General features: G+C 35.7%; 2 protein-coding genes across 2 annotated transcripts in view; one reads left to right on the forward strand and one right to left on the reverse strand.

The window, feature by feature from the left end:
- Positions 1-21,189, forward strand: part of LOC131975753 (trypsin-3) — a 641,927-nt gene that overhangs the window by 507,255 nt on the left and 113,483 nt on the right. The gene's annotated exons all lie outside the window — the stretch shown is intronic.
- LOC131975739 (glucocorticoid modulatory element-binding protein 1-like) lies at positions 306-20,991 on the reverse strand. The gene is made up of 10 exons (XM_059338493.1): positions 20,567-20,991; positions 18,037-18,178; positions 17,017-17,075; positions 15,127-15,248; positions 14,147-14,250; positions 12,061-12,245; positions 10,645-10,800; positions 5,244-5,381; positions 4,234-4,344; positions 306-898 (listed from the first exon to the last, which is right to left on the reverse strand). The coding sequence occupies exons 2-10, from the start codon at positions 18,159-18,161 to the stop codon at positions 414-416; spliced, it is 1,485 nt and encodes a 494-aa protein (XP_059194476.1). The 5' UTR covers positions 18,162-18,178; positions 20,567-20,991; the 3' UTR covers positions 306-413.

Consider the following 21,189-nt stretch of genomic DNA (forward strand, 5'->3'; position numbering starts at 1 on the left):
TTGATTGACTGAAAGTAAATTTATTGTCTAGAAAGTTGAAGAAACATGAACTACCTAACCAGATGAATCAAAGAGAAGACTTATTACTTCACTTGTGGTCAGCAGAGCCCTCTTTGTCATGCGGTTGGCCATGTTTGTATGTAGTGGCAAAAATGCCACACAATGTCAAAGAGGCAGAAAATGATTTTGGACTCGAACAAGTGTTCTGATAGGCAATAAGACAGAAAGATGCAGCAGTAGTAGGAGAGTAAAGTTGGGCAGATATCACAATTTGGCCAAAAAATGACTTAGGCAATTATGCTATGAGGCTAACGATATGTATATGAGAAAAACAGAAGGACAGCTAGTCTTCAGGTCTCAGGCACATTCCTGGCCTCCAGTCCAGCCTCCCTTTGGGATCGTCTCTCTCTTCCTCACTTACTTTTATGTTTCTTCGACGCCTTTCTTCCTATCACCACCCTTTCAACCTCATGCAAGCTCTCCGTCTCCTCTACTTCCTCCTCTCTGAAGTGAGGCTCTTCCTGAAACCTAACAGTCCTCTGTCCCGGCTCTCTCTGGACCCCTGAGGAGTCCTGTCCCTCCTCCACCTCCACCTCCTGTCCCAGCCTGCAGAGCTTCTCCTGGTTCCCAGTCTCAGCAAGCTCATCTCCAGCCTGGTGGCGCTGGCCGGTGGAGGCGGGGAACAGGGTGAAGAGCTGAGGGTTAATGGCGAGCTGAGCGTAAGGTAGAGCAGATAAGAGAGGCTGGATCACTCGGCTGGTTCTGACGGGAGACAGCAGGTTGTGGCTGTTCGAAGGGTTTTGACGTTGAGGTTGGAGGTGTTTTGAAGACTGAAGTTTGTAGGAGATGTTTTTATCACAACTTTGTTTCCTCCGCTCCTCCAGAATCTCATCCAGCGCTAAAAAAAGAGCAGGATATAAGTTAAAGGGAAACATCTGTACCAAGGTTATTATACGAAATAACGAAAACTAGAATTGAAAAAACATTTCACCTTTTTCAATTAAAAATATGCAATTTCTCATTATCTTGGAACATTTTCAGCACCACATGTATGTGGACAAAACATGTAAAATCTAGAGGAGTTAATAAACAACACGAGCGTGACAAAGCTTGCAACAAAAATAAAAAATAAAACTCCAATGGGGACCAGCTGCAACAATTAGATTTGGGAAAAGTTGCTTAGGTGGTGCCAAATTAGCTTGGCTGCTGCCTCAGTATTCTAATTACCTTATATAATTGTCTAAGACTGTGCAATATTACAATAAATTACAATAAATGACATTGTGACTCACTACGGAAGGTTCCAATATGGAAGGTATGTGGCTAGCTCGCCACTTATGTTGTAGAAAATCTTTAAAGAAAAACACTTGAATATGATATAAACTGCTATATGTCAGATATTTTAATACATCTTCAAATTAATTCACAACACACACAGCAAAAGCAACACTGTTCAGGTGTCCTCATTTTGAATTTGCAGAACGTGACCTTTACCGGAAACCAACACACGAGCATGATGCTATTCTAAATGCAGCTCAGTGTGAATTTAAAATATCACAGTTGGGATATTACAATCAGGTTTATCACTGTTGTGTTTTATCAATGTTTTGCTTTCAGAGGCTGCAGAGGGCTAATTTTTTTTTGTTAACTGAAATAAAAATAAAAACTAGAGTTTTTAAAAAAACGATAACTAACTGAAACTGTATTGTGTGGTTACAAAACTAACTAAAACTCACTATAATTATAGTGAAAATGTCCTTAGTTTTCGTTTTTGTCAACTTTTTTCATTCATAATTCAGTGTTTCTATTTGAACATGCAACACATGGTGAATATGTTTACTGAGACTGGGATGTTTACACTAGAAGCAAAATTCAAAACACCCTGAACTGTAAGAGTTAATAACCTTATTGAGGCTGAGATGATAAACCAAAGGAAATAAACGCAAAATGTATTATGACCTCTTTGAATCTGGCACCCAACGTACACTGTAAAAAATGTTTGTAGAAATTACAGTAAAAAACTGTCAAATTGCATCAGAAACAGGTCGTAAAATTAAACATTGTACATCACCGTAGTAGATACTTTTAATTACTGTAAATCAAAGAATAGTACAAAACTTTAAATTCTACCACCATAAATTGTAGAAAACACACAGTTTTGCTCTAAAAATATAAAATGTTCATGTAAAGTTAATGGAGAAATACCGTAATGACACAATTATCCTAAAAATGATGGGATTATTCTGTATAAATTACAGTTTTTGCTGATATTTACATTTACATACGCTCACTGTATTTTTTACGGTGAAGTTCTGGCAACCACAGCTGCCGGTATTTTACTGTAAATTAAACAGATTATTTTTTACAGTGTATAGCCCATTACAAAAAAACTAAAACTAACACTAAAACTAATAAAAACTAAACTAAAACTAAGCATTTTCAAAAAATAAAAACTAAACTAAAACAAAGCAAACTCACTCTAAAAACTAACTAAAACTAACTGAATTTGAAAACAAAAAATCACAACGAAATTAAAACTAAAACTAATGAAAAATCCAAAACTATTATAACCTTGATCTGTATATCTGTATTTTCCAGCCTGGCTCCTATTTTCCCTTGTTTTTGTGCGGAAGTGAATAATGGGGCCAACAATTTTCAAAATTGGTCCAGAACTGAGCGAGAGCGCTGCAGCAAAATGGGCTGCAATGTAATCATTTTGTGGCATGTCCACTGTCAATGTATGTCCGTTTAAAGTGCTTGTTTTTGCCACAAACAGACTAAGATTGTTATTATAATTGTCTGACAACATTATGGAAAAATGGAGATGGCATTCTGTTCTGAAATGTCATGAGAGATGACTTGCTGCAAGAAGAAAAACGGTGGAAATGTGAGTCAGAGTCGGAGAGAGAGTTTGTTGTGTTGGAGAGCAGAAAGCGTAGCTGGGTTTATCTAAAGGGTCGTCAGTGTCACGGCTGATTGTTTAGATTCCGATAATGGGTATGAGGAGATTAAATTTTATTTATAGTTCTATAATTTGTGTTATTACATTAAATTGTTGTATCTATTTGAGGTTAGAGTATACATGAAGAGTTCTCACAGATTGAAAAGTAGATGAGGACAACAATACACAAATATACTACCGGTCAAAAGTTTTAGAACACCCCAATTTTTCCAGTTTTCTATTGAAATTCAAGCAGTTCAAATCAAATGAACAGCTTGAAAGGGTACAAAGGTAAGTGGTGAACTGCCAGAGGTAAATAAAAAAGGTAAGCTTAACCAAAACTGAAAAATAATGTACATTTCAGAATTATACAAGTAGGCCTTTTTCAGGGAACAAGAAATGGGTTAACAACTTAACTCTATGGAGTCTTGGGCTATTTTGTCCATTTTTTAATTATTTTTGTGTCTTTGTTAGTCATTTTGTGTCTTTTTTTTAGTCATTTTGTGTCTTTTTTTAGTCATTTTGTGTCTTTTGGTGTCTTTTTTGTCATTTAGTGTCTTTTTTTGGTCATTTTGTGTCTTTTTTAGTCCTTTAGTCCAACATAAAATGTGATTTTGAATCTTTTTTTTACTTTCAAAACACTATCATGCTCAATAAAGAATTTTAAATGTTGCAAATGTGCATTAATTTCAGAGTACACTGAGACATTAAACTGCATCATTTTCAATTAAATTCTGGAAAAATTGGTGTGTTCTAAAACTTTTGACCAGACACAAAATGACCCAAAAAAGAAACGAAATGACCAAAAAAAGACACAAAATGATCCAAAAAAAATAAAAGGGACCAAAAAAGACACAAAAGGACCAAAAAAAGACACAAAATTACCAAAAAAAGCTGTTTAAGAGAAAAAGACGGTATCAGATTAGCATCTGTATTAGCAGTTACTTAAGGTTGCGGTGTCGGTACCGGATCTGTGGTGGTATCATGCCATCCCTGCTTATAATAATAATAATCTGAAGAAAAAAAAAAAGCAGTTTTAGTGAACGAAGCGTTATGTTATCTCTGCGCAGTGGCCCCGAACGATCACAGCTTGTTGTGTGGCAGCTGGCTGCAGCTCTCTCTCTCAATACTGATCCAATTTCAGAAACTACTGTTCCCATTAGTCAATTAGACACTCAAACTTGTGAAAACCGGGTCCAGGCTGAAAAATACTACAGTTTCCCTTTTCCCTAATACAATCCACTGGATTATCACCGTATGCACCATATGTTGCCTTCAAAGAATTTTCTCACCATAAACTTTGTTATGGATTTCTTCCTCCTGGCTGCGTTTCAGGTCCAGAGCTTGCTTCACTGAGTCTAAAAGGCCAAACATCTTGCACAGGGAATTAAGGATGACGGCATCTGGCAAAACAAAATCATCAAGAGTCAGTGACAAGGCTTGAATAATAAATATGATTGTTCTCAACATTGCTTCCAAACTTATAAAAAAAAAAAATCAATGTCTATGCTCAAACCAGATTTAGTTGGTGGAGCTTTTATTAAAAAATCATTATAAGATTAGATTTACATTTTTTTTTACTTGACTGACATTTGACTAAATTTAAAAGTAATTCTTTTCACAGTCCAGTGCAGGGGTGGGCAATTAATGTCCCCAAGGGGCCACATGACCAATACCACGAAGGTTGCAGGGGCCGGGCCAAAACTCTGAACTAAATTCTGCTCAATAATAATTTAATCGCTTTATAAAATACAGTAAATTATCTGGTTTTGAGCTGCTACTGATAGGAATACATGTTATGATAAGACTGTTAATGTGGAGTAAATCAAATATAGCAGTAAAAAGTAGTAAATACTCCAATCACTATATCACTAGTCCATTTATTTTAAACACAACTGTAAATGTCCTTTAGTAAGCTTCCTATTGGTGTTTTTGTATTATATAGCTTGTTTTTCATGTTTGTACATTTTCAAGGTGTTTAACAATGTTGTGATGCTTTTATTTTGAAAAGGTGCCGTCCAGTGTGAAACGGGTGCTTTCATTTTGAAAGGTAGTGACAGGAAATAACAGGTAGAACGGTTAAATTAAAAAACGAACGGTAAATAATAATGCGTAGTAATTCATATAAAGTTGATATAAAGTATCAAAAGGCTTCTATAGTGGCTGACTGACAGGACACAAGGTTTAGTAAAGTTTATTTTCTTCTGTCATATATATTAGTGGCTATATTTGTTGTCTTAACTATCGTCAAAATAAAAGCACTGCGGTTATATTGATTTCTAATTTCACTGTGGGATCTCACCTGTCTCCTGCAGGTTGGCCTTCTCACTGCGAGCCTCCACTCCTTTAAGAGTGGCTAATAATTCAGTCTGGAGACTGGACAGGACCTCCCCCATCAGCCCAGAGTCTGCCACACCCCTCCACAGACTCAGTACTCCATCTAGAGAAGGTCAATTAGGCGGATCATTATTATGATATGTGGGGATCTGTGTGTGTTTGTCTTGTCATATAAAAATGTCAAAGTGCCACAGATAAATAAGAGAAAGTGGTATTATAGAAGTGATTTGTGCATGAGTGAAGTATGCATTCCTATGTGAGCTGTGGAGTTGTAAAAGATAGTAGATAGAGTATAGTAAAAAAAGACACAATGGGAAAAAAGGCAGAGGCAAGGAAATAAATGTGGGACAAATGAGATGGAGTATGGAGACAGGGAAATGTCTGAAAGGAAGATTTATAGAGAGTTAAAGGTTTGAAAGAGAAATTGAGGAGGGAAACATTGGAAGAAGTGTCAGGGCTGGAGAAACAATGAAGAAAGATATAATGAGATAGAGGAAATGGGAGAGAGATGTTATATGGGCAATATAGGTGGAGAGGAAAAGAGCAGGAAATGGGTTAGAAAGAGGAGAAGAAGAAGAAGGAGGAGGACAGGGCAGACTGAAAAAATTACTTGGGATCTGTACAAAACTGAGCCAAATAGAAGTTGAGAAGTGATAAAATATCAGAGGTGCTTTGATATGTTATCTTGAAAGAAATGCGAACACTTTCATGTTAGCTTAAATGCCTGTCAAGATAAATGCAATACACCCACAGAAAATATTCCAAATCCCATTTACAGCTCTCTGAAGCTAAATTCATGTATGTCTCCATGTCTGGAATGCACACTAATGGAAAGAAACACATTTCTGGAGATGACGGAGAGTAGTTATGGGCTGAGTACATTTCCTGAGAGTTGTCAATTTGTTTTAAGCCCCGTGACAAGTAATACCGCTTGTGCAGTGAGGCACCGCAATTTCCCTTGCACACAAAAGATCACCCGAGGCTATTTTACTGACTGCGGCCCAGCTGGATCAATGCCTAATCAGGTCACCTTTAAAAGCCCTTAAATCAAAGCTTAGGTCCCTGCAAGAAAAAGCCGCACTTAAAAATGTCAGTTGCCGTGGATGGTAATATAAAGAGATGTGACTCTCTGCCTGTTAGTGGTCAGCAACTTTTTAAGGTCAATCTGCAGGAATGGTAGAACATCCCACAGCTGCAGATTCAGGTTTCATTGGCTCGGTGTATTAGAGGTGAAAGGTAAAGGAACTGACAGATGTTAACATTCATTCATTGTGTTTTTTGCTGTTTATGATTCATGCAATGATCTGATATTTTAATGTTTCTTTTTTATCATCCGTTACCATTTTATCCACCAGGATACACAGTTGCAAATTAAGGGCCGCCTCGTTTAAAGCAGTGTTTCTCAACCTTTTTGAGTCGCGACCCCAATTTAACATGCATGTTGTCCGCGACCCCCGCTCACTGAACAGAATCTCACACGCACAGTTCAGATCACCCAAAAAAATGACCAAAAAAAGGAAACAAAATTACCAAAAAAGATACAAATAGACCACAAAATGATCAAAACAGACACAAAATGACCCAAAAAAGAAACAAAATGACCAAAAAGAGACACAAAATGATCAAAAAAAGACACAAAATGACCAAAAAAAGACACAAAATGACCCAAAAAAGAAACGAAATGACCAAAAAAAGACACAAAATGATCAAAAAAAGACACAAAATGACCAAAAAAGACATAAAAGGACCACAAAATAACCAAAAAAAACACAAAATGACCAAAAAGACACAAAATGACCCAAAAAAGAAACGAAATGACCAAAAAAAGACACAAAATGACCAAAAAAGACACAAATTGACCACAAAATGATCAAAAAAGACACAAAATGACCAAAAAAGACACACAAAAAAAAAAAAAAAGACACAAAATGACCAAAAAAGACACAAATTGACCACAAAATGATCAAAAAAGACACAAAATTACCAAAAAAGACACAAAAAAGATACAAAATGACAAAAAACACACACAAAATGACCAAACAAAAAGACATTAAATGACCAAAAAGACTAAAACATGAACACATGAACACTTTAACACAGTGGAGACAGAGCTGCCTTCCAAAATGATTTGGCGACCCCCAAAAATCATCTCGCGACCCCAAGGTTGAGAATAGCTGGTTTAAAGGACACAGCTTACGGATGCGTGGCCTCTGGAGGACTGAAGGTCAGTGGGCTGAACCGGTGTCTCCTCCGATAATACACAGCTATCTCATAAACTTTACAAATTTGCCTCTGGGAGGTTGCCCTAGGTCAGCTGACGAAGTGGTAACCAGAGGTAAATGCAACAGTTCAAAGTAGAGGTTAGAACATATCACTTTATAGAGATTCAGCATGGAGATACGTGACTTCCCATAAAGGTTGACAAGGGGAGTGGATTTTCACTTCCGTCATCTCATTCCCACAAAAAAAAACACCTGTTCTGTCCAAATCCCGGAAAAATGACTCTGGTCCCAGCCCATTCCTGTGTTAAGACCAACAATTCCTTCAGTAAACATACTAGTCTAGACGGAATTGTCCAAAAAGTGAAAGTGAGGAGCATTTATGGGTACAAGTCAGGAACCGGCCTACTTTACTTATTTCAAGGGTGCTGAATCCAAAAAAAAAAGGTTCCCAAGCGAAATTTAGAGTTTTTGACCTTCTCATTTGCATATCAATATGGCGGCCAAATTGCCCATCTTGCTCAGTTGTTGGACCATTTTTTTTTGTAAGTAGGCAATCAAAGATGAGGAGTTTAAGTTTCTGGATCTATAGTCTAGGGTCAGAGCAAGAATATAGTGGAGGCTCAGTGTCTTTTTTATGTATATTTATATATATATATGCAAAATACCAACTTTTAAGGTGAAATTAAGCATTATTTGTGTGTTTTTTTTAAGGCCGACATAAATATTCAATCAATATCACTTTTAAATGTTCCAGTTGGTATTTTGCATATATATATACATAAAAAAGACACTGAGCCTCCACTATATCCTTGCTCTGACCCTAGACTATAGATCCAGAAACTTAATTTCCTCATCTTGATTGCCTACTTACAAAAAAACTAAGGGGAAATGGTCCAATGACTGTGCAAGACGGGCAATTGGCCATTTGATACAAATTAGAAGGTCAAAAACTAAAAATTTCACTTGGGAACCATTTTTTTTGGACTCAGCACCCTTGAGATATGTAAGGTAGGCCGGTTCCTGACTTGTACCCATAAATGCTCCTCACTTCTTATAGGAGGCCTTTATTCTGAAATCCGTCTAGACTACATACCCAGGGGCTCCTATTCTTTTTCTAATGAGGGCCAGCTGCTCCATCTTTGTTTCTAATGTTTTTGGAGGGCCAGAGTCCGTCATTGACAGTATAATTTATATAAAAACTAACCTATTGTTATTATGCTTCCCATTCTGCCTGCTGCTGTTTACCCTTTTCTTGTCCCATCCCAGTCACATAATGCATGGTGAAATTGACTCCCATCCATCAGGAACCCAGTGACGCACAGGACTCCCAGAGAAAAAGGCAGCTTCTAACACCACATAGTCATAGGCAGATACAGAACTGCAGTAAACCCATCAGTGCATGACTGAAGCCCTCTACTGCTGGTTCTGTAGCTACTTATGGTGCAGAAATTTTGCACTTATGATCATATTTTGTATTTGTATATTACGCCATGAATGCTAAATTTAATAGAGTTATGCAGAGTTATATTGTCTTGTTTTTCTTCAGGTTCAAAAACTGTTCATGGATTCAGCCTCAATAGTCATGAGTGGTTTATGACACAATGGGCCCCTGGATACAGACATGAAAAAGGCAAAACGCACACTTTATAGTTGTTTAGCCTCTTTTTGTTTTTTTAAAAGTCATCTTAAAACCTATTTTTATTCCTTGGCTTTTAACCACGCATGAGACTCTGCTCTTGTTTTTAGTGTTTTATGGTTTGCTTTTATTTATTGTTTTTTAAATTGTCTTTTAAAAAGCAATTAATCTATTTATTTTAGTGTTTATTTCCTGTTTTATTTATTTATTTTATTGTCTCTTGTTCTGTTTGTTTATGTACAGCACTTTGTTGCGGCTGTTGTTGTTTTAAAGTGTTTTACAAATAAAGTTGAGTTGAGTTGAGTTGTTGTGGTCTCTTTGTAGTTTTTGGTAACGCTTTATATTAAGGTCCTTGTAATAACCATTAATTAACAAGTAATAAGGCCCTTGTAAGTCCTTACAAGATGCTTATTAACATTATTGTGTGTTTATAAGCTTATATAAGTGTTAATAATGGCATTACAAACACCCATGACCCACCCATTATGTCTTTGCCATGCCTTTATTAATCTTATTTTGTTTGCTTATTGATATTAAAATATACTTTATTGCTCATCTATTATAAGTTAACTATAAGTTAACTATGCTTTTTGCAACTACCGGATCTAAAGTGAGAACAATGCCTTATTACTTGTTAATTAATGGTTATTAAGGACCTTATTATAAAGCGTTACCGAAATCTTTGAGAGACTAAATTTTAGGTCTTCATTAAATGTAAGCGATAATCATTATAATTAGAAGGAATTAAATAAATTAAGACATGTTTCATTCTATGTGTTAGGGATCTATTTAATGTGTTATTTCCACTGTTTGAATTAAACTACTGACAGAAAATAAACTTTTCTATGATATTCTCATTTACTGAGATGCACCTGTAGTATTTACTGTGCTCTCTTGTTACAGGATCAGATTTGTTCTTGCATCAAGTTTGTAAATGACACAATCAAAAAGAGCATTTTGGACATTTCAACAACTAAAAACAGTAAAGTTGAAATGATTACCTGATTCATTAATTGACATATTGAATTCAATGCAAGTGTTGCGAGTTTTGCGAGTTTTCTGAATCTATTAATCATTAAATCAATCTCAGCAAAAATCATTAAATAATCTCTGCTCCCAGCTTTTCAGATATGAATATATATTAAATATTACTCTTCTCTTTAAGTTTTGGACAAACTTTGGGCTCTGGGAAATTGCAATGAACATTTTTTACTACTATCTGATATTTTATAGGCTAGAAGTGATTAATAAGCAATAAATAATCAGTACTTTATACATAAATAATCAGTACTTATTATAAAGCGTTACCTAGTTTTTTTATTGTCTGTAGTGATTTTGAATCTCTTTGTAGATTCTTTGTGTTGACGGACACTTTGGGCCCCTGAGACTGAGCTCAGTAGACCCCTTCAGTAATACATCCATGTAAATAATCAATATATTTGTCCTATCAGCCAAACCATTTTGGATTATTTTCCCCACACCCCCTCGGTGTCCTTTCTTATATTTACCAGGTGTGTCGGCCCTCTTTCTCTTTGCAGAATGTCCGTTGGCTGTTGTAGGGTTTCCATCCCGGGCCGGACCTGGACCTGGGCTCCACTCTGTTGTTGTGCTGAACTTCTCCTCCAAAGGTTCTCCTTCCTCTGCTGCATCATGTGCAGTCTCTCCTGAAATGACCACAAAAAGGGATTTACTGTAACTATAGTGCATAAACATCTAATATCACCGATGAACATGAGTAGGCAGAGGGAAGACTGCCAAAGAAATGCAATTGTTTTTCCATAGACTGATATATTATTTCTGTGCAGTCACAGTGGTTGCTCATTTAGAAACTGTTGTGTTATCTGCAGTGGCGGTTCTACACAGGGGCCTCCAGGGGCCACTGCCCCTGTGAAGAAGCCTTTGGCCCCTGCTGTGGCCCCTGTGCCAAATTAATAATAAAATGATCAATTTATAACGATGAACGACGGAACAATTCTAACCTTTTTGTTGTTCAAACAATATCTCATTGTACACAAAAGGAACCCATAATGTGTACATTGTATAATAGTTTAATTGTGCAATAAAAGCTAAATATAAAGATCATTCTCACTGTACTGCACTTTCAAAATAAAAAAAAGTAATTGTGCACAAAAGTGAGAAATGTCATTGTCGTACAAAAATAACTGTTAATGTTGGTAAGTCTCAGTGTTTCAATCAATGTAGTTCTTCCAAATATGAGAATTTTAGCGAAAATAAAGGTATTGAATGCTTAAATATCACTTTTGACGATTTTTAATTTGCCCCTCTGATTAAACACTGGCCCCTCCTTGGCCCCCACAGTAAAATTAGTCTAGAACCGCCACTGGTTATCTTTCAGCTAATTTCCTAATTCCTTATCTTCCTTTAGCTCCAACAGCATGTGTCAGAAATGACTATTCTTGCTTTATTCTTGCAGATAAATCATTTCCAGGTGGCTATAAAAAGTTTTGTATGCATCATCACAACCATATATTTAAAAAAAAACAGCAGCTGAAGCATATGTGTGAGAAAAAAAACAGGACATTAAATGACCAAAAAGACTAAACGAAATGAAATGACCAAAAAAAGACACAAAATGATCAAAAGAATACACATAATGACCAAAAAAGACACAAATTGACCACAAAATGATCAAAAAAGACACAAAATGACCAAAAAAAGACACAAAATGATCAAAAGAATACACATAATGACCAAAAAAGACACAAATTGATCACAAAATGACCAAAAAAGATACAAAATGACAAATGACTATTCTTGCTTTATTATTGCAGATAAATCATTTCCAGGTGGCTATAAAAAGTTTTGTGTGCATCATCACAATCATATATTTAAAAAAAAAACAGCAGCTGAAGCATATGTGTGAGGAAAAAACCAACAAACTGTAACAGCCAACTGAAATCTACCTGTCAGGGGAGGCACCTGTCCTCCAGCAAGGTCAAGAGCCAGACATGATGGGCTCGGCTGCACCGAGGTCCCCGGAGGAAGCCGCGTGCTGTTGATCAGCACATCAAATTTAGTGCTGCGGCAGGTGTTGCTGCACACGCTGTCATGCTGGTAGAAATCTATCTGGCCGGAGTCCATCATCTTCCTGCGAGGGGGACAAGGTTATTATAGTTAACGAAAACTAATGAAATAAAGAAAACTAGAATTGAAAAAACATTTTCGTTAACTGAAATAAAAATAAAAACTGAGGTTTTTAAAAAAACGATAACTAACTGAAACTGTATTGTGTGGTTACAAAACTATCTAAAATTATAGTGAAAATGTCCTTAGTTTTCGTTTTTGTCAACTTTTTTCATTCATAATTCAGTGTTTCTATTTGAACATGCAACACATGGTGAATATGTTTACTGAGACTGGGATGTTTACACTAGAACCAAAATTCAAAACACCCAGAACTGTAAGAGTTAATAACCTTATTGGGGCTGAGATGATAAACCAAAGGAAATAAACGCAAAATGTATTATGACCTCTTTGAGTCTCGCACCCAACATATAGCCCATTACAAAAAAACTAAAACTAACACTAAAACTAATAAAAACTAAACTAAAACTAAGCATTTTCAAAAAATAAAAACTAAACTAAAACTAGAAAACTCACTCTGAAAACTGACTAAAACTAACTAGAGGACAGAGGACAGGAAGGAGCAGTAACAAATACAATAAGAAATACATAAGGACTATTTAAAAACCCATACACCTCATATTTATTTATTGTATATAAATTGTTCTTTTACTTTTTTTTCTTACTTTTGATACTGTGTGCTTTTTAACCTGTTTGCTGCTGGAAACTCAATTTCCCTGAGGGAGCCATCCCAAGGGATCAATAAAGTTTTATCTTATCTTATCTTATCTTAACTGAATTTGAAAACAAAAGTTCACAACGAAATTAAAACTAAAACTAATGAAAAATCCAAAACTATTATAACCTTGGAGGGGGAGAGGCAGGTTAAAAGAACACCCTAGAAATGTGTGAAATGTGTGGTTTGAGTTTGTTGAACAATCTCGATAGATTTCCAGACGTTTGTTTGACACAAAGCCTATTGATGTGACCTCTGGAGGAAAAAGAAGATGAAAAGAGCAGATATTGCCTAATGAGTTGGTGTATTGACTCACAGTAACACCAGGAACAAGTGCAAACACGATAAAGAGGTGAGAAGTTTCACTCAGCGTGTTATTTGATCCTGCTATCATAATAATGCAGCTTACCGACTGACTCTGGAATGTTCTGGCAACCTCCAACACAGACAGACTCCACGTAAGTGCAAATTATGTGAATGAGATATGCTGTTGACTTCATTAGATTGAGGCGTCTGACACTTTAACCCTCAATGCAACGAAGTGGTTGAAGGCAAGGTTATTATAGTAAACGAAAACTAACGAAATAACGAAAACTAGAATTGAAAAAACATTTTCGTTAACTGAAATAAAAATAAAAACTAGAGGTTTTAAAAAAAAACGATAACTAACTGGAACTGTAATGTGTGGTTACAAAACTAACTGAAATTATAGTGAAAATGTCCTTAGTTTTCATCTTTGTCAACTTTTTTCATACGTAAACCTTTTTGGTTGATATGAAATCTATTTCATCTATCTGTTTTTATGACTTAATAAACTTATTGGGGCTGAGATGGATAATAAAAGGAAATAAAGGCACATTTTATTTTGATTTTTTTTAATCTGGCACCCAACAAATACCCCATTACAAAAAAAACTAAAACTAACACTAAAACTAATAAAAACTAAACTAAAACTAAGCATTTTCCAAAAAATAAAAACTAATTAAAACTAGCAAACCCACTCTAAAAACTAACTTAAACTAACTGAATTTGAAAACAAAAATTGACAACGAAATTAACACTAAAACTAATGAAAAATAAAAAACTATTATAACCTTGGTTGAAGGTGGTGCAGATTTAAAGGCAGCATCAGTCAGCAGTTACTAAGAAGAGGACAGGCGGACCAGCAGGGTTTTTGTTTTAAACTCTACCTGAGCATGACCCCTCCCAGTCTGATGGCCCTCTTCCAGTCCTTCAGAGTGGCTTTCCCTGCCAGATGGACAAACTGTTTGGGACTGATGAGCTGCTCATTGAACTGTAAAAACAGAAGACAACACAATGTACAGTACACTACCGGTCAAAAGTTTTAGAACACCCCAATTTTTCCAGTTTTTTATTGAAATTCAAGCAGTTCAAGTCAAATGAACAGCTTGAAAGGGTACAAAGGTAAGTGGTGAACTGCCAGAGGTAAATAAAAAAAGGTAAGCTTAACCAAAACTGGAAAATAATGTACATTTCAGAATTATACAAGTAGGCCTTTTTCAGGGAACAAGAAATGGGTTAACAACTTAACTCTATGGAGTCTTGGGCTATTTTGTCCATTTTTTATTCTTTTCATGTTCATATTCATTTTGTGTCTTTTGGTGTCTTTTTTTTGTCATTTTGTGTCTTTTTTTTGTCATTTTGAGTCTTTTGGTGTCTTTTTTAGTCATTTTGTGTCTTGGTGTCTTTTTTGGTCATTTTGTGTCTTTTTTTTAGTAATTTTGTGTCTTTTGGTGTCTTTTTTAGTCATTTTGTGTCTTTTTTTGGTCATTTTGTGTCTTTTTTTTAGTCATTTTGTGTCTTTTGATGTCTTTTTTGTCATTTTGTGTCTTTTTTTTGGTCTTTTTTTAGTCCTTTAGTCCAACATAAAATGTGATTTTGAATCTTTTTTTTACTTTCAAAACACTATCATGCTCAATGAAGAATTTTAAATGTTGCAAATGTGCATTCATTTCAGAGTACACTGAGACATTAAACTGCATCATTTTCAATTAAATTCTGGAAAAGTTGGTGTGTTCTAAAACTTTTGACCAGTAGTGTATGTTAAGAAAGCTATTATAAGTATGTGGAGAAATGAAAAAGACATCTATGACAGACAAGATGTGAACATAATCATATGCAGTAGAGTAAGGAAGGTTAAACTACTTACTTTGACACATCTGACATTAATTCCAGGACACACAAACTTCTTAAAGAGTAGAACGGCTCTGCTGTCTCCACAGGTGATGGGGTAGCCATACTCAACCTCCTCTCCTTCTGCTTTACTGTCTTCTAACAGTCACAAGACAAAAACACCAGCATTTATTGTACACACACAGAGATGTGAACATTTCTTATCGGATTATAATGACCAACATTATCACAGTTATCAGGTTATCATACTAGAACTAGGAACTAGAAAAACATCTGGAACAAAAACTCACAGATATCTATTCAAACAACCCCAACGAACAAATAAAAAAGGATCTACAACACACCAAACTTCAGTTAGATGAAATTTTGAATAAAAAAAAACACAATTTCTGATACAACAACTCAAATACGACAACGTGGAAAACAACAATAAACCAAGCAAATATTTAGCGAGTCAAATACAACATAAAAAGGAGAAAGCAGTAATCTCAACTATAAAAACCTCAACAGGTGACACTACCCAAAACCCACAAGAAATAAATAAGATCTTTCAATCTTTCTACAGTGAATTATATTCTTCAAATAAAGACCCCGACCCATTAGAGTTACAATCATTCTTTAATAACCTGGACTTACCCAATCTATCCAAACAAGATGCAGAAACACTTGATAAACCCTTAATGAAACCCTCAGATGAACTTTACAAAGCCCTACTCCAGATGCCCATCAATAAATCACCCGGACCCGAGGATTATCATGGTATTGGTAAAATGTGTGTATGACTGCCAGGCACATTGAAGTTTTATTTTGAAAATCACAAATAAAATTAGCCGCTCTATGCCCGCTTTGTTTGCATAAACATTCAAAATATAATTATCTTATGTAAGCATATGAAATCAATATCAAATGCTGACAGACTTTAACCCTTTGATGCACAACATGGGTCAAAAATGACCCGCATTCATTTCCCCTGTTATTTATTGCTTGCTGTGTGTTTCTGTGCTCTATCTTTTTATATCAACTTATTTCATGATTGAATATTCTAAGTATTCTTTAAATATCTTGTTTTTGATAAACACAGATCATTATTTTCGTTTTGCTTCTCATAATTTATGAAGAAAAAAGTTTTTGTATTATTACATAGCTACCTACTTGGCTAAGTAGCTTGCTAAGCTAACTACTTAGCCAAGAAGTTAGCTAAGTAGTTAGCTTAGCAAGCTACTTAGCTAAATACTTAGCCAAGAAGTTAGCTAAGAAGTTAGCTTAACAAGCTACTTAGCTAAAAAATGGATATGGCTCATTTTTGACCTATGTTGTGTAATAGAAGAGTAGTGACAGACAAAGGGATTCTATTCAAAATTAATAAAGGAAAACATAAAAATTAGGATGTATGATGATCAAAAACAAACTAATTGAGGAAAACCTGGAATACTGAATGATGAATTATTGCATCGATATCGAACATAAAAACTCTGTCGGGTCACTTTAGACCCATGTTGTGCATCAAAGGGTTAAAGGGTGCATAAACAGCACCCTGTCTTTGTGATGTCTGCTTTAGTGTCTGTGTCACTGTAGATAAGGAAAAGTTTCCCACTGCACAAAAACTAAATACAAGCAAACTTCAGTCCTCTTAGAAAATCTGTCGAGCACGCAGCCTGCCACCATGTTGTTATTGATGCAAAACAAGAATTTACTCAACAGTATTTACTGTTGACTGTGAGTTCTTTAAAGCACTGTGGTCAAACACGGTTTTAATTAAATTTTGAATGCTGAAACTAATAAGCTGTATCAATCAATGCATAATTAAGTATAGCTCATCAACAAAGTTGGACTGCTTCATCCACAGGAAAACCTTCCTGTTGTAATTTAATGTCAGCAGTGAAGGGAAATTATCTGAATCACATACCAGGTTGTGTCTCTATGGCCAGGACTGTCGTGCCAGTGTCCGCAATGTCGTCATTTATCCTGCAGAGGGCGACAGAATTCTCACATTTAGCAGAAAAATCATTTCTTGCAAGCTGAGAGTTGAATAGTTCTGAATTTAACATCAGAATGTTTGCATCACTGTTGCATAATTCATCTACCCATTTTTTTTAAATGTAAAAGGCTTTGACTTCAGCCTGCATTACACTGAATATGAAAAACATTCATGATGTCATAGAATTTAGTAGAAAAATGATCATGATAAAAATCTATCTACAGTACAGGCCAAAAGTTTTGACACCTTCTCATTCAATGCGTTTCCTTTATTTTCATGACTATTAACATTGTAGATTCATCAAAACTATTAATGAACACATGTGGAATTATGTACTTAACAAAAAAAGTGTGAAATAACTGAAAACATGTCTTATATTCTAGTAAGCAAAGGGTGGTTACTTTGAGGAATCTAAAACACAAGACATGTTTTCAGTTATTTCACACTTTTTTTGTTAAGTACATAATTCCACATGTGTTCATTCATAGTTTTGATGCCTTCAGTGAGAATCTACAATGTAAATAGTCATGAAAATAAAGAAAACGCATTGAATGAGAAGGTGTGTGTCCAAACTTTTGGCCTGTACTGTATTTCCTTAAAATCTCTTTACATTAGGGTTACACAATGAAATTTGATTTGATTGAATTTGATTTTTCAGTTTAAGGTATCATGTGTTTTGTAACAATTTGAATTACTCAGTTAATGTAATGTATATAATGTAATGTATATGCATGTAGATAGTACAGGAGAGGCAAAAATAAGCCTTGGGGCTTCAGCCTGTTCCTTTTTCGGTTGCTGTCTGATGGATTATTTTGTAAAAACATGATTTTATTTTGTTGTCTTTGTTTTTTTGTTTTTTGTAACCGAAATAAAGCATTCATTCATTCACATTATCACACAGAAAATGGAGGACATCTACCCTCCCTTCAGTAATAAAACCCTTGTTACCCGTGCAGAATGGGCTGCAGGTGCAGGATGACTTGAGTCTTATGGTTGTTGCCACTGGACGCCCCTTCCTCCTCCTTCACCGTCATGAGATCCCCTGAAGACACGATGACCTCAGCACCCGCCATCACCCCTCCTCACAGAGCTGCACGCAGAGAGGGCAGAGCACGCATGTTCACATCCACATCACACACACACACACACACACACACACACACACACACATGCATGCATGCAGTGATGCTAGGTAATGCACACACACAAGTCAATAAAAGCCTCCCCCAACAGTCTTTTCTGGCATGCAACTGTCATAGAAATGAATCCATACTGGGCTTAAAATGACATAATCCTCACATGGGCATGCCTGGATTCCTATATAAAGAGGGATGCAGATGAATAATGTCACAGATGATGGGACAAAAGTGGGGAAAAAACCTGAATTGCAATTATTTTTTAAATGTTTTTGCAATTGTGATATAATTCACGATGTTGGAGGGAATTATATATATCTTTACATATTTTCTCTCATTCTCATTAAAAACATTTTTAAATTATGATACTTTTTAAATGCATTTATAATTTAGTTCTGTGTGCGGTCCAGTCTTCAAATCCAATCCAATCCAATCCCCCTTTATTTGTATAGCACATTTAAACAACACAAACGTCTCCAAAGTGCTGTACATAAAATCAACAATAAAACAAACAATTCCATATACCAATCAGCAATAAATAATAAGTGTATAAATCTAAAATGATGCCATAAATAAAACAATACAATCAAAACAGATAAACATAGTAAAATAAAATAAAAGATGTAGTTAAAAGTAGTAAAAAAAATAAAAGAAATAAAAGACACAGAGGACCACAAAACTCACGCAGTGTTAAAAAGCCAAGGAATAAAATTGGGTCTTGTCTCATTTAGGAAATTCCATTAACCACAAGTATATTACCAATAAAAGACCTGTTGAGCAATTGTAATCTGCAGAAGTGTTGTTAACAAGTCATATTAAGCAAAGCATTAAATCCCTATCAGTTATTTTTGTGTCTGCTGTCATAATGTTATGGTTGTAGTTAATCCTTTCAATTCTAAAAAGGTTACAGTTAAATTATACAGTAGGCTACAAGGTCTATAATCACTGTCAATAAAAGGTGTTTTAAATGGGTCAAATGTCAATGAAGTGTTCACTGAGCTGCTGTCTAATGTCACTGGGAATGGAGGTGAAAGATAAATGTAAATTCACTCCTTAATCAACATTTACAGCATAATAAACAGGCTAATAAACAGTAACAGCATTAATTCTGGTATGATTCTGTTCATAATATTCTTTCAATCCTATACAAACAGCAGCTCAAGTGACAATATCAATAGCACAGAGAGAATTAAAGGAGAAATTAACAAATTCTCTGTTAGATTTCCTGTTAAATTGACAAAACAACCTTTTTTCTTCCATGCAGTGAGCACAATATAATACATTGGTTAACATATTCCACATTATAACAAGTAGACCTTTTTGACCACCAACTCCTACAGGGACAGACGATATTTACTTCAATTAGTAATAATTCTGGTATGATTCTGTTCATAATATTCTTTCAATCCTATACAAACAGCAGCTCAAGCGACAATATCAATAGCACAGAGAGAATTAAAGGAGAAATTAACAAATTGTCTGTTAGATTTCCTGGTAAATTAACAAAACAACCTTTTTTCCATGCAGTGAGCACACTATAATACATTGGTTAACATATTCCACATTATAACCACCAACTCCTACATGGACAGTCGATATTTACTTCAATTAGTAATAATATTTACTTCAATTACTAATAATTCTGGTATGATTCTGTTCATATTCTGTTCTGTTCATAATATTCTTTCAATCCTATACAAACAGCAGCTCAAGCGACAATATCATAGAGAATTAAAGGAGAAATTAACAAATTGTCTGTTAGATTTCCTGGCAAATTAACAAAACAACCTTTTTTTCCATGCAGTGAGCACAATATAATACATTAGTTAACATATTCCACATTATAACCACCAACTCCTACATGGACAGTCGATATTTACTTCAATTAGTAATAATTCTGGTATGATTCTGTTCATAATATTCTTTCAATCCTATACAAACAGCAGCTCAAGTGACAATATCAACAGCACAGAGAGAATTAAAGGAGAAATTAACAAATTGTCTGTTAGATTTCCTGACAAATTACCCAAACAACCTTTTTTCCCATGCAGTGAGCACAATATAACACATTAGTTAACATATTCCACATTATAACAAGTAGACCTTTTTGACCATTAACTCCTACAGGGACAGTTGCGTGCCTTTCTCACCCTCCTTCACCACTTAAACTGACGTCTGTCGCTGCGGCAGCACGCACACCTCGGCTGAACAACGGAGCGACAGCACGCACTCATTCATGTCCCACAGAGGCTGTGCACAACAAAAACCCCGCCGAGTCTACACTAAAAACTCTGAAATACAACCTGCTACTTTAAAAGAATAATGTGGTAGTTTTTACTCACCGTTTTACAGCAGGGGACGGTTCATCCTCTTGCTTGTCAGAGAGGCACCAGGGCATGCGCCGTGCTGCTTCGCTACACTTCCTGCAGTGAAGGCAGCATTTGCCTGAGAAGCATCTGTCCCGCTGTCACGAGAAGCGGTTAGTTCGCACGCGATGTGTAAATCGGTCAAATTGCTCGTATGTGCAAGCGCGCGGCTCGGTCTGAGCTTCCTCTGAGCCGCGCTGCACACGCTGCAACCTTTCAAACCTGCAGAAATAGCTTCTTCAGCCGCCAAAAGTAGTCCTGAGAATGTGTCTTTTTAAGTGGACGGTTCCCTCGTGGTAGGTTTTAGACTTACACTTTCATTTGCCACTTGTGTGGCCTATTTTTTTCCTGGTTTGTCATGCAATAAACACTGTTCAAACTAGTTGCTTGTTGTGTTGTTGTTGTTGCGCGTGTTTCACCAGCAGGTGGCAGGCTCTGCACTGAGGAGCGTCATGTAGGTGTGACAAGTCAAAAGGGATTTTTCAAAATATAGGGCTTTAACCAGATTTTAACCCATAAGAACTTATGGTGACACCCGTGTAACAAACAGTGGTGGAAAGCAGTGGTGGAAAAAGTATTCAGATCCTTTACTTAACCCT

This window comes from Centropristis striata, chromosome 8, assembly GCF_030273125.1.
Source record: "Centropristis striata isolate RG_2023a ecotype Rhode Island chromosome 8, C.striata_1.0, whole genome shotgun sequence".
Taxonomy (NCBI): Eukaryota; Metazoa; Chordata; class Actinopteri; order Perciformes; family Serranidae; genus Centropristis; species Centropristis striata.